Source organism: Tiliqua scincoides, chromosome 6 (assembly GCF_035046505.1).
Source record: "Tiliqua scincoides isolate rTilSci1 chromosome 6, rTilSci1.hap2, whole genome shotgun sequence".
Lineage (NCBI taxonomy): Eukaryota > Metazoa > Chordata > Lepidosauria > Squamata > Scincidae > Tiliqua > Tiliqua scincoides.
Window position 1 is genome coordinate 184,632 of NC_089826.1, and position 15,305 is coordinate 199,936.

At 58.6% G+C, this 15,305-nt stretch overlaps 1 protein-coding gene across 2 annotated transcripts; it reads right to left on the reverse strand.

Annotated features, from left to right (window-relative positions):
- Positions 1–5,529: 5,529 nt before the first annotated feature.
- DOK1 (docking protein 1) lies at positions 5,530–10,163 on the reverse strand. Of its 2 annotated transcripts, none has more exons than XM_066632319.1 (5): positions 10,008–10,163; positions 9,108–9,404; positions 8,788–8,887; positions 7,104–7,276; positions 5,530–6,692 (listed from the first exon to the last, which is right to left on the reverse strand). In XM_066632319.1, the coding sequence occupies exons 1-5, from the start codon at positions 10,074–10,076 to the stop codon at positions 5,649–5,651; spliced, it is 1,683 nt and encodes a 560-aa protein (XP_066488416.1). In that variant the 5' UTR covers positions 10,077–10,163; the 3' UTR covers positions 5,530–5,648. The 2 variants fall into 2 exon arrangements, with proteins under 2 accessions (XP_066488416.1, XP_066488415.1); XM_066632318.1 differs by having other exon boundaries at positions 8,788–8,890.
- Between the last annotated feature and the right edge of the window lie 5,142 nt (positions 10,164–15,305).

The following is a 15,305-nucleotide window of genomic DNA, read 5'->3' on the forward strand; positions in this document are numbered from 1 at the left end:
CAGGAGATTGGCCCCAGTAAGAAGCAGGCAGGCGCAGCACTGGAACACAGAAAGAGCCCCCCCCAGTGTACCATAGTACAGGCAGCGGCAGTGGCCCCCAGGCAGTGTTGGCACTGTCCCTGGTCACACCACCCTCACAGCGATTCTCAGAATGCAGGTGCAAGGGAGGGCACCTGGATGCAGGTCTACTGTTGTTTGTGTACCCCTGAGGTCTAGATGGGCCTTTGGCCTAATAAGAAGAGTACGGCTCTTGCGTTCTTATGATCCAAGCATCAGGCAGGGTCAGGAGGTGGGCTCTGGATTGCTGTGCTCCCTCACCTTGCCCAGTTGGCTGTGGGGAGGCAGGGAGTGTGGGCTTTTATGTCCTTCGTCCAGTGGTGCCTCTTGCCCATTCCCCCCCGCCATAGAGCACTCCATGGTCCTGGGCACAGAGGTGGACCTACAGGTAGTGGAGAATGACGTCGTGGCCTTGGAGATGTTCTTCAAATGCTGGTTCCATGACCACAGTGCAGACCAAGAGCACCTTCATCTTCTCCTGCCCAGTGGAGCTGCAGCACCCAGAGCCAGCCTGGGTAAGAGGACCCTCCGTTGGCCACCATTCCCGCAAAGTGAGACTGGGAGGGCTGGGCAGGCTGGAGTTTGTGGCACTGCCCCGATAGCAGTGATCTGGCACGAACCCCAGCACAGTATGCGGGTGCCCCAGGCCGCCGCACCTGCTCCACAGGCTCCCTGCTCAAGCTTGCCTGGGCCTGCGTTTGTGGCATGTGGCCCCTGTGCAGGGTCTGGGCAACAGGTGGGTGGTGGGAAAGGCACTCCAGGCATGGCAGGGGGTCTCCCTCCTTGAGAACGTGGCAGCCCTTTGCCGGTGCTGGCCAAGGCGGCTTTCCACATGGCACCCTCTGGACCCGACAAGGTTGCCAGCTGCCCACCTGTGGGCCTTGTCTTCCCCTCCCATCTTTGGCTGCCCCAGCACCCTGGCGAGGGAAGCCCAGGGCACAAAGAGCCCTCCACTCCCCCCCCCCTTTACTCCTGCAGTGTGTCTGAAGTGTGACATCCAGGAGAGGCTCCTCAACCCCACTCTGCTGCCTGCAGCCTATGGTGAGGACACCAGAGGACCCTTCTGGATGGGGGCTGGTGGCGGCCCAGCTACACCCCAGCTCAGAGTCATCAGGTCAGTGACTGGAAAGGGGTGGATGGGAGCAGGTGTGGCACTGTGGGGGGCCAGGAGGCCATCCATCCGGGCCAGGCTTGCCCCATGCTACACAGCCTGGGGCAAGGCACGTCCTGCCTGGAAGCCCACCGTCCCCGCCCCCCTGGACCTGAGGCCAAGCTGTGCAGCAGTTGTGGTCACAAACTGGCACCCTGATTGTGCAGCTCTGAGTGACTCCCGTGTTCCTTGAGGGCTCAGAGGTGGGAGGGCTGGGCAGGCCTGGTGTGTCTCCGCTGAGCTCCCAGCGTGTCTCCGGTCTTCACGTGCCAAGGCTGCCGCTGAGCTGCAGTGATGGTCCTTTGGTGCACGGAGCCCAAGGGGCAGCCTCCTAGGCACGCTGTCCTTTCAGGCTTGGAGAAGCACCACCTCTGCCCCACTCAGCACCCTGTTTGCCAGTCCCCTGGGGGCAGGCTCTGATGCATGGGGCTCCTTCTTCAGTGGCTCTGCTCAGCCCCAGCCAGCCTTGTACCTTCGGGTGAGAACCGTCCTCCACGGAGGGAGGTCAGAGAGGGATCCCAGTCTTCTGTCGAATCCCCACTAAAAGTTGCCTCGCACCTGAGAACCCCGGGAAGCAGGGAGAAGCCGGGGCAGAGTGGAAGGCGCTGGGGGCTGCCCTGCACACTCCTGCTCCCTGCACCCAGGTGACTCTGCTTGCTTTGCCTGTGCACCTGGTGCTCTGGCCCCGCCCCACTTGCCTGCGTAAGGACTGATGAGGTCTTCCGTTGCAGGGCACTGAAGGCTGGGGGCTTGTGCCAGTCTGTGCTCTTTGGGCTCCCACTGATCATCAGGCCCACAAACTGCTGGCAGCTGAGCTGGGAGGAACTGGAAGCCAACCAGCACCGCTTCCAGGCGCTCTGCCACTGCCTGGGGGTAAGTCAGGGTGGGGGGGAGGAGCTGCGCCCGTGGATGCTCAGCCCCAAGCTCCACTGCAGGGGCTTTGGGGGCAGGCTGAGGGTAGTCACATGCCCAGCCCCCTTGTGCAGGAAGTCACTGCACAGCACATGCAGGCCGGCCTCACAGGCAGCCGACTTCTGTCCTGAAGACGTCATGCCCAGCCCTCAGCCAGGCCCCGTTCTCACTCTGTGCCCTCCCCCCCAGGGCAGCAGCAGTAGAAAATGCTGCCCCTTTGCTTGGAGTGTGGCGACTGTCCTGCCCACCTCCACCCTGCCAGGACTTCACCAGGCTGTGGCTGCCTAAAGAGCCAGCCTAGCTGGGGTGCTCCTCTGAAAGCCTTTGAAACCCCAGTCCCGAGCAGCAGCGTCTGCCCAGAAGAGGGTCGCTCAGTCCTGTCTGGGCTGCCCCAGAGACCAGAGTTCCCAGCCAAGCCTTCTGCTGACACTGCCCTATGCCACTGTTCATGCGCCCGAGTCCCCCCATCTAGGATCTGGGTGGGGCCAAGCCCCCACCCACCTGCCAGGGCTCAGGGCAGTGTGGTAGACCCTGGAAGCTGACCTTGGTGCAAGCCCCAGGCAGGGAGAAGTGGAGTTGAGGGGCACCAGAGGTGCTGTTTGCCTGCCAGCTCCTGCTGGGTCACACAGCTTGCCCAACCCTTCCGAGCAGTTAAGACTGTTCTCACCCCACCCCCACACGTTTACTTCCCCTTTCTTTTAGGTTTTAGCAAACTGGTGTATTTTGACTCCTGACTTACTTAGTTTTACTGCTATGGGGTTAAACAGAACTGCCAGTTTTGTGGTCTTTCTCAGACAGCCCACCCACCCCCCATTCCAGCCTGCTTTCCCAGTCTGAGAATGTGGCAATATATTTCAAGTGCCCCCCCCCCATCAGTAAATGAGTGCAGATACTCTGAGCACTAACAACTAGACTCCCCTTCCCTTGATCTGCTTCAGGCTTCTCTTGCAGGCAGATAGGAAGGACCCCATCCCATTTGGGGGGAGATGAAGGACCTCTAACTTCCCTCCCCACATTCACAGGATTTTGGCTTCCTTTTGCAGAGACGCGAGTGGCTGCTTCTGGCCAAATTCGAGCCCCTGGGAGCATGGACCAGTGGGGGCCTCTCAGCCAGCCCCTTCCAAGTCCTCGTCCCCTCCGACTCCTCCACACTGCTTCTGCACTCCGTGGCAGTCCGGGAGCTCCTCCTCCCCTGCAACCTCCCTCCCCTCCCCGCCGAACCCCCCAAAGTGGCAGTAAGCAGCATGGAGGCAAGTGGGGGCAGCTCGCGACCTGGTGAGGCTGGAAGGGCGGAACTGGACTGGCTTCTGCTGGGGCAGACACACAAGTCCCTCTCAGGGCTGGGGCACTCCTTTCCTTTGCTGCAGGCCCAGGTCCCCGTCCCCCCGTCCCCCGGAATGCAGCCGACCCTGCTACCTTTGTCTCTCAGGCGGCAGGAGAAAGGTGGCCAAGAGAGGAAACTACTCATCTCTCCCCCCTCCCCCACAGGAGCTCCTGGGCAGCCTGGAGGTGGAGTCTGCCTACAACCCCCTCAACGTGACCTCACACCTGTACAGAACCCTGAGGAGCAGCCTGGGCCGGGCCCCAAATGTCAGGCCACCACAGCCACCCTGTCAGGTGAGGCGGACCAGAATTGCCTGCCCAAGACCACTGGCGCAGCTGGCAGCTGCCAAGGCAGGTCCATCAGCTGGGGAGGGGGACGCGTCTCTGAAGCCAGCCTTCAGGGGCAACTGCTGGGGTACTCGGGGGATACTAGCCAGTCCAGAGAGGAGGGGGCAGAGCTCCTTGTGTGCCGCCTGCCAACAGGTGGAGGGAAGCACTGGTGGGCCCCACCCTTTCCACCCCAAGAGTGACAGCCATTCCTGCCTCCTCCTGTCTGCAGCAGTCCAGCCGGCAGCCCTCCAGCAAGGCCAGGGCCACTGTGGCACCTCTGCAGCTGGTTCCCCCTGCTGTCCCCCCACTTTTCTCCAGTGAGGAAGACGAGTTTCCAGACCCCGAGTAGACCCAGCTGTGACCACCACCCCACAGCCTGCTCCCAGCCCATGCAGGGCACTGCAGCTGCTGAAGGGAGCTTCAGCAGCACTTCTCCCCACTTAGTGGTGATGGCGACTGGAAGCAAGAACCACAGAGCTGGAGAGATGCCTCCTGCCCCTTCTATGAGGACTACTGGAAAAAGAGGGGTGTTTTGCTGCAACAGCCTCCCTTCCGCTTCCTGCCTGCTTCTTCCAGCCTTGCATCCATCACGATCCCCCTTCTCCAATAAATATTTGCAGCACTCAGGACAAGGGTTCTCTTAAGTTCTGCTCCTCCTCCTCTACTTCCCCCCCCCACACACACACACACAGAACTAGGAACCAGCTCTGAGCACAGCCAGCCTCACCGCACCAGCCCACACAGGAAGCCGCAATTGTCAGGCCCTGGCTGCCGCTGGCCCCCAGCTGCTCTAGCAGCCCCAGCATTAGACAGGGCTGCTTCCTCTCCCTCCTGCCATTTTCACATCAGTTTCCAGAACATTCAGAGGATGATGAGGCTCTGGAGAGGGTTCGGGCGTCTCCCAGTACAGGTCTGCTGGGCAGCCAGCGGTGTTCAGCAGCAGAAATAGCTCCAGGTCATGAAGGGAGACCTGGCTGCCTGCCTAAGTTCTGACCCTGAAAGGAGAGAGACCCACCCACCTGCAGCAGGGCCTACGCTCAGGTCTCAGCTGCGCCTGGGGGGGCAGGGAGGGAGTGCTGCCCGTGGCACCACTGCCAGCTTGTGCTGACAGCATCAATACACTGCAACCAGCTCCCATTGGGGAGCTGGACCTGTACTCTTGTGTGGCTGAAGAGGGGCCTTCTTCCACTCCCCCCTGCTCTGGCCACTAAGAGTGCAGCGAAGGGGTCCCAACGCAGTTTGCAATTCCCTGGAGTTGAGGGCGGCTTTCCACAGAATTCAGTATGCGTGGGGTAGGACTGCCATTCCTTGGTCCCTTTTAGTTCCTTAGCAAACGCCTGCCCATGTCTCTGATGTGAAAGGGGGGAAACCTTTGCCTGCTGTCAATCACACAGTTCCTCTCCAAACAGCTGCCCAAAGAGTGCTGCTGTCAGCAAAGAAACCCACCCAGCCTCGCCTCAGGCCTTCCTCGGCTCCCACTACACCTCTGCCGAGGACTCTCACCAACTCCCCTCAGGCAAGGCTCCTCCCTCTCGGCCTCAGTCTTCTCCTCCTGCAAAATGGGGACAATGATTTGTATTCAGCTGGACAGCCTTGGTGAGGAGGCTATGTGCCTCCTCAGGAGGAAAGATGATGTCTGTGTGAAGCAGCAGAAGGAGCACAAAGAGCTTCTTGAACAGGGCTTCTAACTAAAAGGGTGTGGTTTGGCCTGCGGCCATGGCGCCCCCCCCCCCCCCACAGGCTCAAGACCATCCAGCCTCACAAATGCAGCAGCCTTTAATACAAAAAGGGCATTTTTCAAAAAGGGTTTCTACAGCACCAGAGGGAGGCACATCTGGCAGGTCTCACCTGGTAGGGCAGGTGGCGGATCGGAAGGTCAGATCTCCCCCAGGTCCTCGTACACAGAGGTTGGGCGACTCTCGTCCACAGACTCCTCTTGCCCTGCAGAGCCAGGGCCGGCTGGGGTGTTGGAGAGCTTCAGTACCCGGCTGTAGAGGGGCTCTGCCCCAGCAGGGTGATGGGGGGTTGTAGAGGGGCTAGAGCTGCTCTGATGAAGCCCGGCCTGGCCACGGCCGTGAGGTGGAGAGGCCTTCTTGTGTGTCCTGGGTGGCTTTGGAACAGGGCAAGGCTTGGGGAGCTTCTGGCCCCGCTTCTGGGGGGTGGTGGCGACAGCACAGTCACCATCACTGGGCAGGCCCTTAGTCCGCCAAGCCTCACATGGGAGACACGCCTCGTCATAGATGGCCACAGGGAGAGGGGCTGGCTGTGGGGCCCGGCCCTCCGGCTCATCATAGATATGCATCCCACCGCTACCGCCTGGGAGCTCCTGGCAGGCGCCTGCCCCTGACGGCCCCACTTGCTCATACACCAGGCTGGCACTCTTATGCCAGCCCTTCTCTTTGTCCACAGCTGCACACAGTCGACTGTCCACAGGGTCCGCGTAGAGGGGATCTAGCCTTGCCCGGGAGCCCTTGACAGCATCCAGGGGCTCAGAATAGACGCTGCCCATGACCTCAGAGGGCACCTCAGGGAGCGGGCAGTGCAGTGGGGTGCTGGGCCAGCGGGCCAGCGGATCGCGCAGCTTCTGCTGCTGCCCCTTCAGTGGGGAGACCACGACCTCTTTCTCTTCTGCCGCAAGGCTGAGTTGGGCTGGTGGTGCAACCCTGGGGCCCTGCCTCTCTGGAGCAGGGCCCTCACTCTCCAGGCTGAGGATGCTGGCAATGGTGCTCTGGATCTGTGCCAGGCCAGCAGCCTCCGAATCCAAGGAGCTGCTGCTCTGCCGGTTCTCTTCTGCCTGGGCCTTCTGGGTCCGGATCGCTACCTCCACAACCTGGAAGATCTCATTCCCCTGCCTGGTCTCAAAGGTGAAGTTGCCAGGGCCAGACTCGCAGCGCCGGCCAGCCTCGAAGGAGAACATCACCTATGGGGATGAGCACAGCAGGAAACGCCCTCAGGTGCAGCCAGAGCAATGGGCCCAACTCCTCGCAAACGGGGGGGGGGGTCCAGCTGTGGGCAAGGGGGTGACTGTCCAGGCAGCTGCTTAGCTCCCCCCAATGACTTCTGACTGCATTGCTCACAATGTCTTGAGTACCTGACAAGCCCCGTGAGAGGGTCAGGAGGGTCCCCCCGTGCCTCAAAGGCCACCTGGGGAACAGCACCAGAGCCCAGGGTTCTTCTGGAACCACTCCCAGCCCCTAAAAGGATCTTCCAGGATGGTGGCTCTGCTCTGGTGGGCAGAAGATGACCCCGCCTGTGGGCTGGTCCCACCCCACCCCTGTCTGCAGCACACCCAGCCTGCCCTGCTCTTCACCTCGTCCCCCTCTACACCCACCTTGTCCCGGCCATATCTGCGGAGCAGCCGGTAGGGCCAGGTGTACAGCGGCTGCTTTGAGTGGGGGTCTTCGAGGACCAGACTGTTGCAGGAGGCCTTCAGCACATACGTCCCCTGCAGGTGGCAGCGCTCAGCAGCCTCTGTCTTCTGCACTGTCACCCAGAACGTGCTCACTGTGGCAAGGCGGGAGGAGAGCAGACGTCACTTGTGCGCTGTGGCTGCGTTCCTGGTGCAGAGGGGTGGGGAATGCACAGGGCAGGCTGTACCTGCACACCTCAGAAGCTAACCCTAGAGCCTACCCACCTTCCCGGCTAGGGCTGCCCCAGTTGCAGCTGCCCTTCTGCAGCTGACCCCGTTTCCTTCCCTACCCCGCCTTCACACGGCTCTTCTTGGCTGCAATACTTTTTCTGGGACATTCTTCCTCCCCCCCCATCCACCCCAGCCATCGCCCTCCAGACGTTGGGAAACTAATGAGTTGCTGAACACTGCAGAGGAGCAAATGCTGTCCTCATGCTTATCAAAGGACCGTCTGGGAAACTGAAATGGGCAGCCAGATGGCAATGCCCAGGAAGGTCCCGGAACAGATGCCCAAGAGGAGGAGGAACACCCATGAGTGCTTGGAAAACAATCACAGAGCAGCTTCCGGTGTGTCCAGAACAAGTCGTGCCAGATGCCTCTCATCTCCCCTTCCGACGGGGCGACTAGTCCAAGAGGACACAGATGTGCTGTGCCTAGATGTCAGAAACACATGTCCGGATAAGGTGGCAAAATGGGAACCGGAGAGCACCACTGGAAGGTGGTTCACAGCTGGCCGAACAGCCGTTCCCAGTGACTGCATCTCAAGGGCACCTGAAGAGAGGCGTCTGGAGAGGAGCGTCACAGAGCTCTGCCTTGAGCACTCTGCAGCTCTGCATGGGGGAGAGGTGCCTGTCATACTGGTGGGGAATGGGATTGATTGCTCCCTGGAAAACCAAGGCAGCCTTGACAGGCTCCCCTGATGGGTCCCTACCAACACTGAACTCTAGTGCAGAAGCTCCTGTGCAGGAACAAAGAGGCTGAGGAGCAAGTAAGGGGCAGGATGGCGGAGGTCTGGCTCCCACACTCTGGTCTGGTCTCCCGCACTCTGCACAGCCCCATGCTGGAGCACTGCAGCACCTCTGGGGCACCACGTTTTAAGGAGAAGCCCTGTCCACTGGAGCAGGTGCAGAAGGGGCTGCTGAGCTGGGGTAGGGTCTGGAACCCAAGTCTGGGGAGTGGCTCGAAGAGCTTGGTGCGCTTTGTCTGGAGAAGACTCGGGAGCACAGCAGCTGCCTCCAAGGGTCTGCAGGGCTGTCACTCAGCAGAAAGGGCCATACTTTCTGTGGCTCCTGAGGGCTGGATTGGGGCCAATGAAACTACCAGGAAAGGTAGAATCTCCTCACTGCAAGAGCTGCCAAGCTGTGGAACAGCCTGCCTTGTGCACTAGGGGGCTTTCTCCCTCTGGAGAATTCTGAGCCAAGGATAGCTGGCTACTTGCCAGAGATGCCCCTGTGCTGAGCAAGGGGTTGGACTGGAGGACCTTCAAGAACCCTCCTGGTTCTCACAGTCCACAGTTCTACAAGGAGAGCATTACTGGGGAGGGGGGGGAACTGGCCAGAATGAGAAGGCGGAAGATGCTGTGACGGTTCTGCCACCGAAGCCTTACCTTCCTCTCGTGAGTAGTAGATGGCGTTGGTGGCCATTTCCAGGGCCTGCTCTTGCTCCCCACACTGTGTGTCAGGTTGTGCCCCTTGACCGGGGCTGTTCTGCTGCAGGAGAACAAAGGGTGTGTGCGCCCATAGCCTTTGTCCCGCACTAGGAAGCACCACGCTCCTCACTCCAGGCTCTCCAACCCTGGCTACAACCTCCCCCACCCACCCAGTGAGAGGAGTGCAAGTGGCAGCCATGGGGAGCACTGGACCCAGGCAGCAGCACAGGCCGGGATCGCTGCCTGCCCCGCCCCACCCCTCTTCCTTAGAGCCTCACCAGAAAGGCCGCCTTGCAGAGCTGGGCCACCCACTCGGCTGTCTCGTGGGGCTCGGCGGCAAAGAGATAGGCGCGTTCGCTGGTCTCCAGGCGAAAGGCTGCGAGGCCATCCTTGGGGCCACAGTCCGGGGCCGGAGCCACACTCACGCAGTCGGCCAGCCGCAGGATCTTCTTGTCCTGGCGCTTGGTGGTCAGGCGGTCGGCGGTGGCTGTCCCCTCCTTGCAGTCGAAGAACTCCAGGCGGGCCACGCCGTGCGGGCTGGCCGGGTACAGCACAAACCAGCTCTTCTTCCATCGCTGTGAACACACAGGAGCAGGTCCCTCAGCCCTTCCTCCTCTCAAGGAGGCCACCCGCCCTCCACTTCCGGAGTCAGGAGAAGCCACGCAGCAGGCAGCGCGCTCCAGGCCCGAAAGGGCCTTTGCTCCCCCAGTTGCTGCCGCTCCGAGGCGGCCCTCCACGCGCTCCGCAGAGCTGCCGCCACCAGCACAGGCGCGGCGCTCTGCGGAGGGCGGTCCTGGGCCAGCCCCCCGCGACCCCTCCGTTCCCGGCACTGCCTCGGCCGGCCTTCTGGCGGGGACCCCTCCGGAGCCCCGAGGCGCGCGCCGGCGAAGGCGCAGCTCCGTCTGTCTGGGCACTCGCTGCGGGGCGTCCTCTGGCCTCCGCCTCAGCAGCGCGCAGTCGGGAGGGTCGACTGCCCGGCCAGGCGGCCGGCCGAGGCGCTCCCGGGTCGCTCCCTCCAGCAGACCGGGGCGGGCGGGAAGCTGCCCCGGGCGCCCGAAGCGCCGCCGCGGGGTGGAGCCGGCCAGGCCGCGGGAGCTGCCAGCGAAGAGGCGCCGGCCCGAAGCCGCCGGAAGCGGAGGCTCCCTGCGCCCTCCCCAAGGGACCGGCGGGAGCCCTACCTTCGCCCCGAGGCGCAGCCCCGGCGGCTGCTGCAGGAGGAGCGGCCCCGCCTTGACCGGGGGGTCCATGAGGAAGGGCGAGGCGGCCGGCTGCCGCTCCAGCCCCAGCCCCAGGCGCGCCTTCGGAAAGGGGCGAGGCCTCCCCCGGGCGCGTCACCGCCCCGCCCCGCCCCGCCCGGCAAAGGCGAGCTGCGCCGCCAAGCTCCGCTCCCTCCTCCGGGCAAGTGCAAAGCGCGAGCCCGGGTCTCGCCCCCGTCCGCCTCTCGGCTGCAGTCCTGCACGCGCCCTACTCCACGCGCTCTCCCTCCGTCGCCCGCAGGCCCCTCGGAGCCGCCTCGCCCTCGTTGCTCAGCCACGCTGGCGTCCCCGCCTGCGGTACCTCCTGACGGCCCGCTGCCCTCCGAGCCTCGGTCTGTGCTGCTTCAAACGGCCATTCCCGAAGAAGCGTCCCGTGGGAGCTCCTGGCGCTGCAGGCAGGCCGGTCCTCTGCCGGAAGCTCTGCGGAACTCTGGGAAGAGGCGCCCAGCCGTCGGCGCACGCGGACGGAGACCTGCGGAACCGGGCACGGCCCCGAAGCGCGCCCGGCCCCTCGGGGCGGCAGCAAGACTCCCTGCGGGGGCACTGTCGCAGCTGCGCTGGTCGCCGGCGAGGGGGGGCTGGCTGTGGCAGGCAGGGCGACCCCCGCCCGGCTTGCCGCCGGCGCGTCTCTTCCGGAGCAGAGCTGCAGCCGCGGAGGGCCCGCCCACCGCCACAGCCGCCCTCGGAGGGAGCCAGCGAAGGCGCTGCCGTTTCCCGCGCTCTCCCTGACGCTGAGCGCCGCCTCCGCCCACTCGCTCGTTCCTCCGGCGCCGCCTGCTGCTCGCCCCGGGTCCTGCCGGCTGCTGGCCCGCGAGCCTCGCTCCGCCACAGTCCTTGGCGCCCTGCAGGCCTCCTGCTTCGCTCCAGCGGCCTCCTCGTCCCCCGCAGGCTCCACGGTGGAAGGGAGCCCTTTCGGGCAGCGAGGAGCAGCGGGGACAGTCCCGCGCACCCAGCCGGACCCACGCAGGCTTCGCGCAGCCCAGCCGATCCGTTCCGCAGGGTCAGGGTGGCTGGAGAGGGCGTTTGTCCACAGGCCCGCTGCGCCCCATTCTCGGGGTCCCACCCTGCCCTGCCGAGACTCGTGGAGCAGAGGACAAGGCAGCGGCCCTGTGGGTAACCATGGTGGGGTTGCCCTTGAACCCACAAGGGCCACATGAGGTTTGGGATGTAGGAGCGCTACATCCCAATTTAACACTCTGAGGGAAGGTCTAGCAGAAAACAGCTTGTTTATTGCTGGTGCCCAAGCAAGGCAGCAAGGAGGCCGTAGCCTCAGATCATGCGCAAGCGTAGCTAGACGCAGCCAGCTTTTTATCCTCATGTTCATAGGCATGGCTCATAGGCGTGGCTTGCAAAACTAAGGGGACAAGGGTCCAGTAACTCCACTTTCAGTGCCCAGTCCCCCACCCACTGGCCTACCCCTCCACCCTTGACCATAGTGTGCTGGACCATTCTGGAGAGATAAGAGACCACAGGCACTTTGACGTAGGTTGCCCTTGCCCTGAGGCGCTGTTGTTGCAGACTGGGTCCCTTTGGGGAGAAGGGCGGGATAGAAATAAAGTTTTATTATTATTTATTATTATTAATCTTACGGGGAACAAAAGGAGCATGCAGTGAAACCCGTACATTGGATTTTAGGAAGGCTGCTTTTAACAAGCTCAGAGAGTCGACAGGTGGAATCTCAGGGGTTGATGAACTAATGGGAAAGGAGGCTCAAGATGGGTGGGAGCTCTTTAAGAAGCAGCTTCTACAGGCTTGGTCAGAAACAGTACCTTTGAAAAAGAAAAGACACCTCAAAAAACCAGGATGGCTCAAGCAACTCAGCGGTGAGTTGAAGATTAAAAAAGACACGCATAGGAAATGGAAGATGGGACTGAGCACCAGGGAGGTGTACAGTCAAACAGCCCAGTCTTGCAGGACAAGGGTCAGGAATGCTAACGCTCAGTACAAGCTAAGGCTGGCCAGGAACATTGAGAATAACAAGAAGGGTTTTTTTAGATATGCCCAAAGAAAGAGGAAGAAAAATGAGGGGGTGGGATTGCTCCTGGACAAGGATGGTCAATTAGTGTCTGGAAACCAAAAGAAGGAGGAGCTGCTCAGCTCCTACTTTGCGTCCATCTTCTCAGGATTGTGCAAACGTGGGTGCTGGGTCCTTGGCTGATGGGGAAATACGCTTCCATTTCTGAGGAGGTAATGAAAACCTAGCCGGCACAGGACTGTAGTTTAGGATTGACAGGGAACCAGATAAAAACCACTTACTTGGCCTAAATGTATTCAAGTCATTTGGACCAGATGAATTCCATCCTAGAGTACTAAAGGAACTTGTGGAGGTACTTGCAGAGCCTCTGTCAATTATCTTGGAAAAATCCTGGAGGACAGGGGAGGTGCCACTAGACTGGAAGCTGGCTAATGTGGTCCCAATCTTTAAAAAGGGGAAAAAAGAAGACCCGGGAAATTACAGACCTGTCAGTCTGACTTCAATACCAGGGAAGATATTAGAACAGATCATAAAATACGCAGTTTGCACCCATCTAGGCAACAACTCTGATCAATAGAACCCAACATGGATTTGTAAATATAAATCTTGCTAGACAAATCTCATCTTTTTCGATTGGGTTACTAGCTTACTGGACTCGAATGAAGTAGATGTACTCGTAATATACCTTGACTTCAGTAAAGCATTTGACAGGGTCCCATATGACATCCTAATCAGCAAGTTGGTGAAATAAGGGTTCAATGATACAATTGTTAGATGGATTCGCAACTGGTTGGACGGCTGTACACAGAGGGTATTTGTCAATGGCTCCATGTCAACCTGGAGGGTGGTTTCGAGTGGGGTACCCCAGGGCTCTGTCTTGGGCCTAGTTCTCTTTAATATCTTCATCAAAGACTTGGATAAGGGGATACAAGGGAGCCTCATCAAATTTACAGATGACACCAAACTGGGAGGAGTAGCAAACAATAGAAGACAGTAGAAGCCTTCAGGAAGACCTGAATAGAAATAGAACACCGGGCTGAAAGGAATAAGATGAAATTCAACAGGGATAAATACAAAGTTCTGCACTTGGGCAAAAACAACCAAAGATGCAGATATAAAATGGGAGATACATGGTTTGGCAGCACTACACGTGAGCAGAATCTTGGAGTTATGGTGGATCACAGGATGAACATGAGTCAGCAGTGTGATGCAGCTGCAAAGAAGGCGAATGCAATTTTAGCCTGCATGAACAGAACCATAGCTTCCAAGTCATGAGAAGTTGTGGTTCCGCTTTATTCTGCACTGGTTAGACCTCACCTGGAGTATTGTGTCCAGTTCTGGGTACCCCACTTTAAGATGCAGCCAAACTGAAGGAGGTTCAGAGGAGAGTGACAAGGATGATCAGGGGCTGGAAGACAAGCCCTACGAGGAAAGGTTGAGGGAACTTGGCATGTTCAGCCTGGAGAAGAGAAGGCTCAGAGGGGATATGATAGCTCTCTTGAAATACCTAAAGGTCTGTCATATGGAAGAAGGGAGTAATTTATTCTCAACTGTCTCCGAAAGTAGAACTAGAACCAAAGGGTGCAAACTGCAAGAGAGAAAATTTCAATTAGACATCAGGAAAAAATTTCTGACGGGCGGTTCTGTCAGGGTGGTTCGGCAGTGAAACAGATTGCCGAGAGGTGGTGGCCTCTCCCTCACTGGAGATATTCAAGCAGAGGCTCAACAAGCACCTGTTGGAGATGCTGTAAAAGAATTTCCTGCCTAAGCAGGGAGTTTTGACTAGATGACCTATTAGGCCCCTTCCTTCCAACTCTATGATTCTATTATTCTCTATTACTCAATCCTTACTGGTCTGGGATGGTTCCTTTATGGGGGGCTTCCTGTGACGAATGGGGGTCTTCCAGGATATGGCCTCTTTGTAGCCGCATGAGCTGGTAAACAACTTAAACACCCTTCTTTTCCCGTGAGCGGCCCCTGCAGGCGGCGCAGAGCATTCATGTAATTGTTGCAAGAAATCATGCAATGCACCGTGCATACTCGCCTATAGGTCGAAAAATTTATGCCTGAAAATGGAGCCTGAGATCTTGGGTCGACTTATACCCGGGCCGATGCTGTGGGTGGGGCTGAGTCCTCTGAGAGCTTCTGGGAAGCTTATGGAGGCTCAGCAGCTGTTTGGTGAAGTTGGGGGGGGGGTGGAAATAGGCTGAGAAGCAGGAAGCAGGTGGAGAAAAAGGAGAATTTTCACCAGTAATTACAGTATTCAGAGGCAGCCATTTTAGCCTCTTTTCCAGACAGGAAGAGAAGTGAAAGCGCTTCTGGGAACTGTAGTCTGTATGGGCTGCTGCTATGGAATTCAGCACATACTTCCACAACATCTCCCCTCAGTTCCCAGAAGCCCCTTTGTCTCCCAGTTTGGAGAAGAAGGGAAACGACTCCTTTTGCTGCTGCCTCTGAACATTCCTGGCAAGTCATTTGCAAAGAATTTCACACACACACCCCAAGGTTAGGGGTCCAAGTTTAGGGGTCTGGTTTTTAAAACCCCAGGATGAGATTTCCCTCTGAAACAAGGTCCCAGGCTGCAATGCACCAGTACTTAAGAGTAACACCCATGGAAAGCAGTGGGTCTGCTTCTGAGTAAAGAGGGTTGCAACTGTGCACAGCTCAGTCCTTGTTGGTTGTCTCCTGCTGTGAACTGAACTGCACACTCCCAATTGCATGTTTTATGTTGCATGTTACATGTAGAACCTCTGGCTTAACACACCAGGCACCTTAAAGAAGGATTTGACTGATGTTTCTACTGGTATGTTGCTTACAGGCACAACACTTAACTCTGACAGTGTTTACACAAATGTTACGAAGACCAGAATTTTAAAAGTTAATGAACAAAAATGCATCTTAAGATCTTTTATTGTTTTTTTTAATAAATTAGAAACTGTACAGTTTTTAGGTAACAATTACTGGAAGGTTATTTTTCAGGATCTGGCCTCAGGTAAAATCAGACAAAATTATAGTCAGACTCCTATAAGTTTAACCCCAGACTTATCTGAGGGTCATAGAAAATTCCATGATTTGGGGCCCAAAACCTGCCCTCGACTTATCTGTGAGATCGACTTGTGGGCGAGTGCCGGCGGTAGTTTGAAATTTGATAATAATAGTGTTTCAGTTCACCACATGAAATCAATGCATGAGTGTGTTTAGCTTTTCTTTTGCCGTGTTCTACATTTTTCTTCGATGTCCTGCAT

Coding starts and splice junctions, on each gene's coding strand:
- DOK1 (XM_066632318.1), bottom strand. CDS start 10,076: ATGGACCCCCCGGTCAAGGCGGGGCCGCTCCTCCTGCAGCAGCCGCCG. Junction 9,405..10,007: donor GGCTGCGCCTCGGGGCGAAG/GTAGGGCTCCCG, acceptor GTGTGTTCACAG/CGATGGAAGAAGAGCTGGTT. Junction 6,693..7,103: donor GCAGATATGGCCGGGACAAG/GTGGGTGTAGAG, acceptor TCATCCCCATAG/GTGATGTTCTCCTTCGAGGC.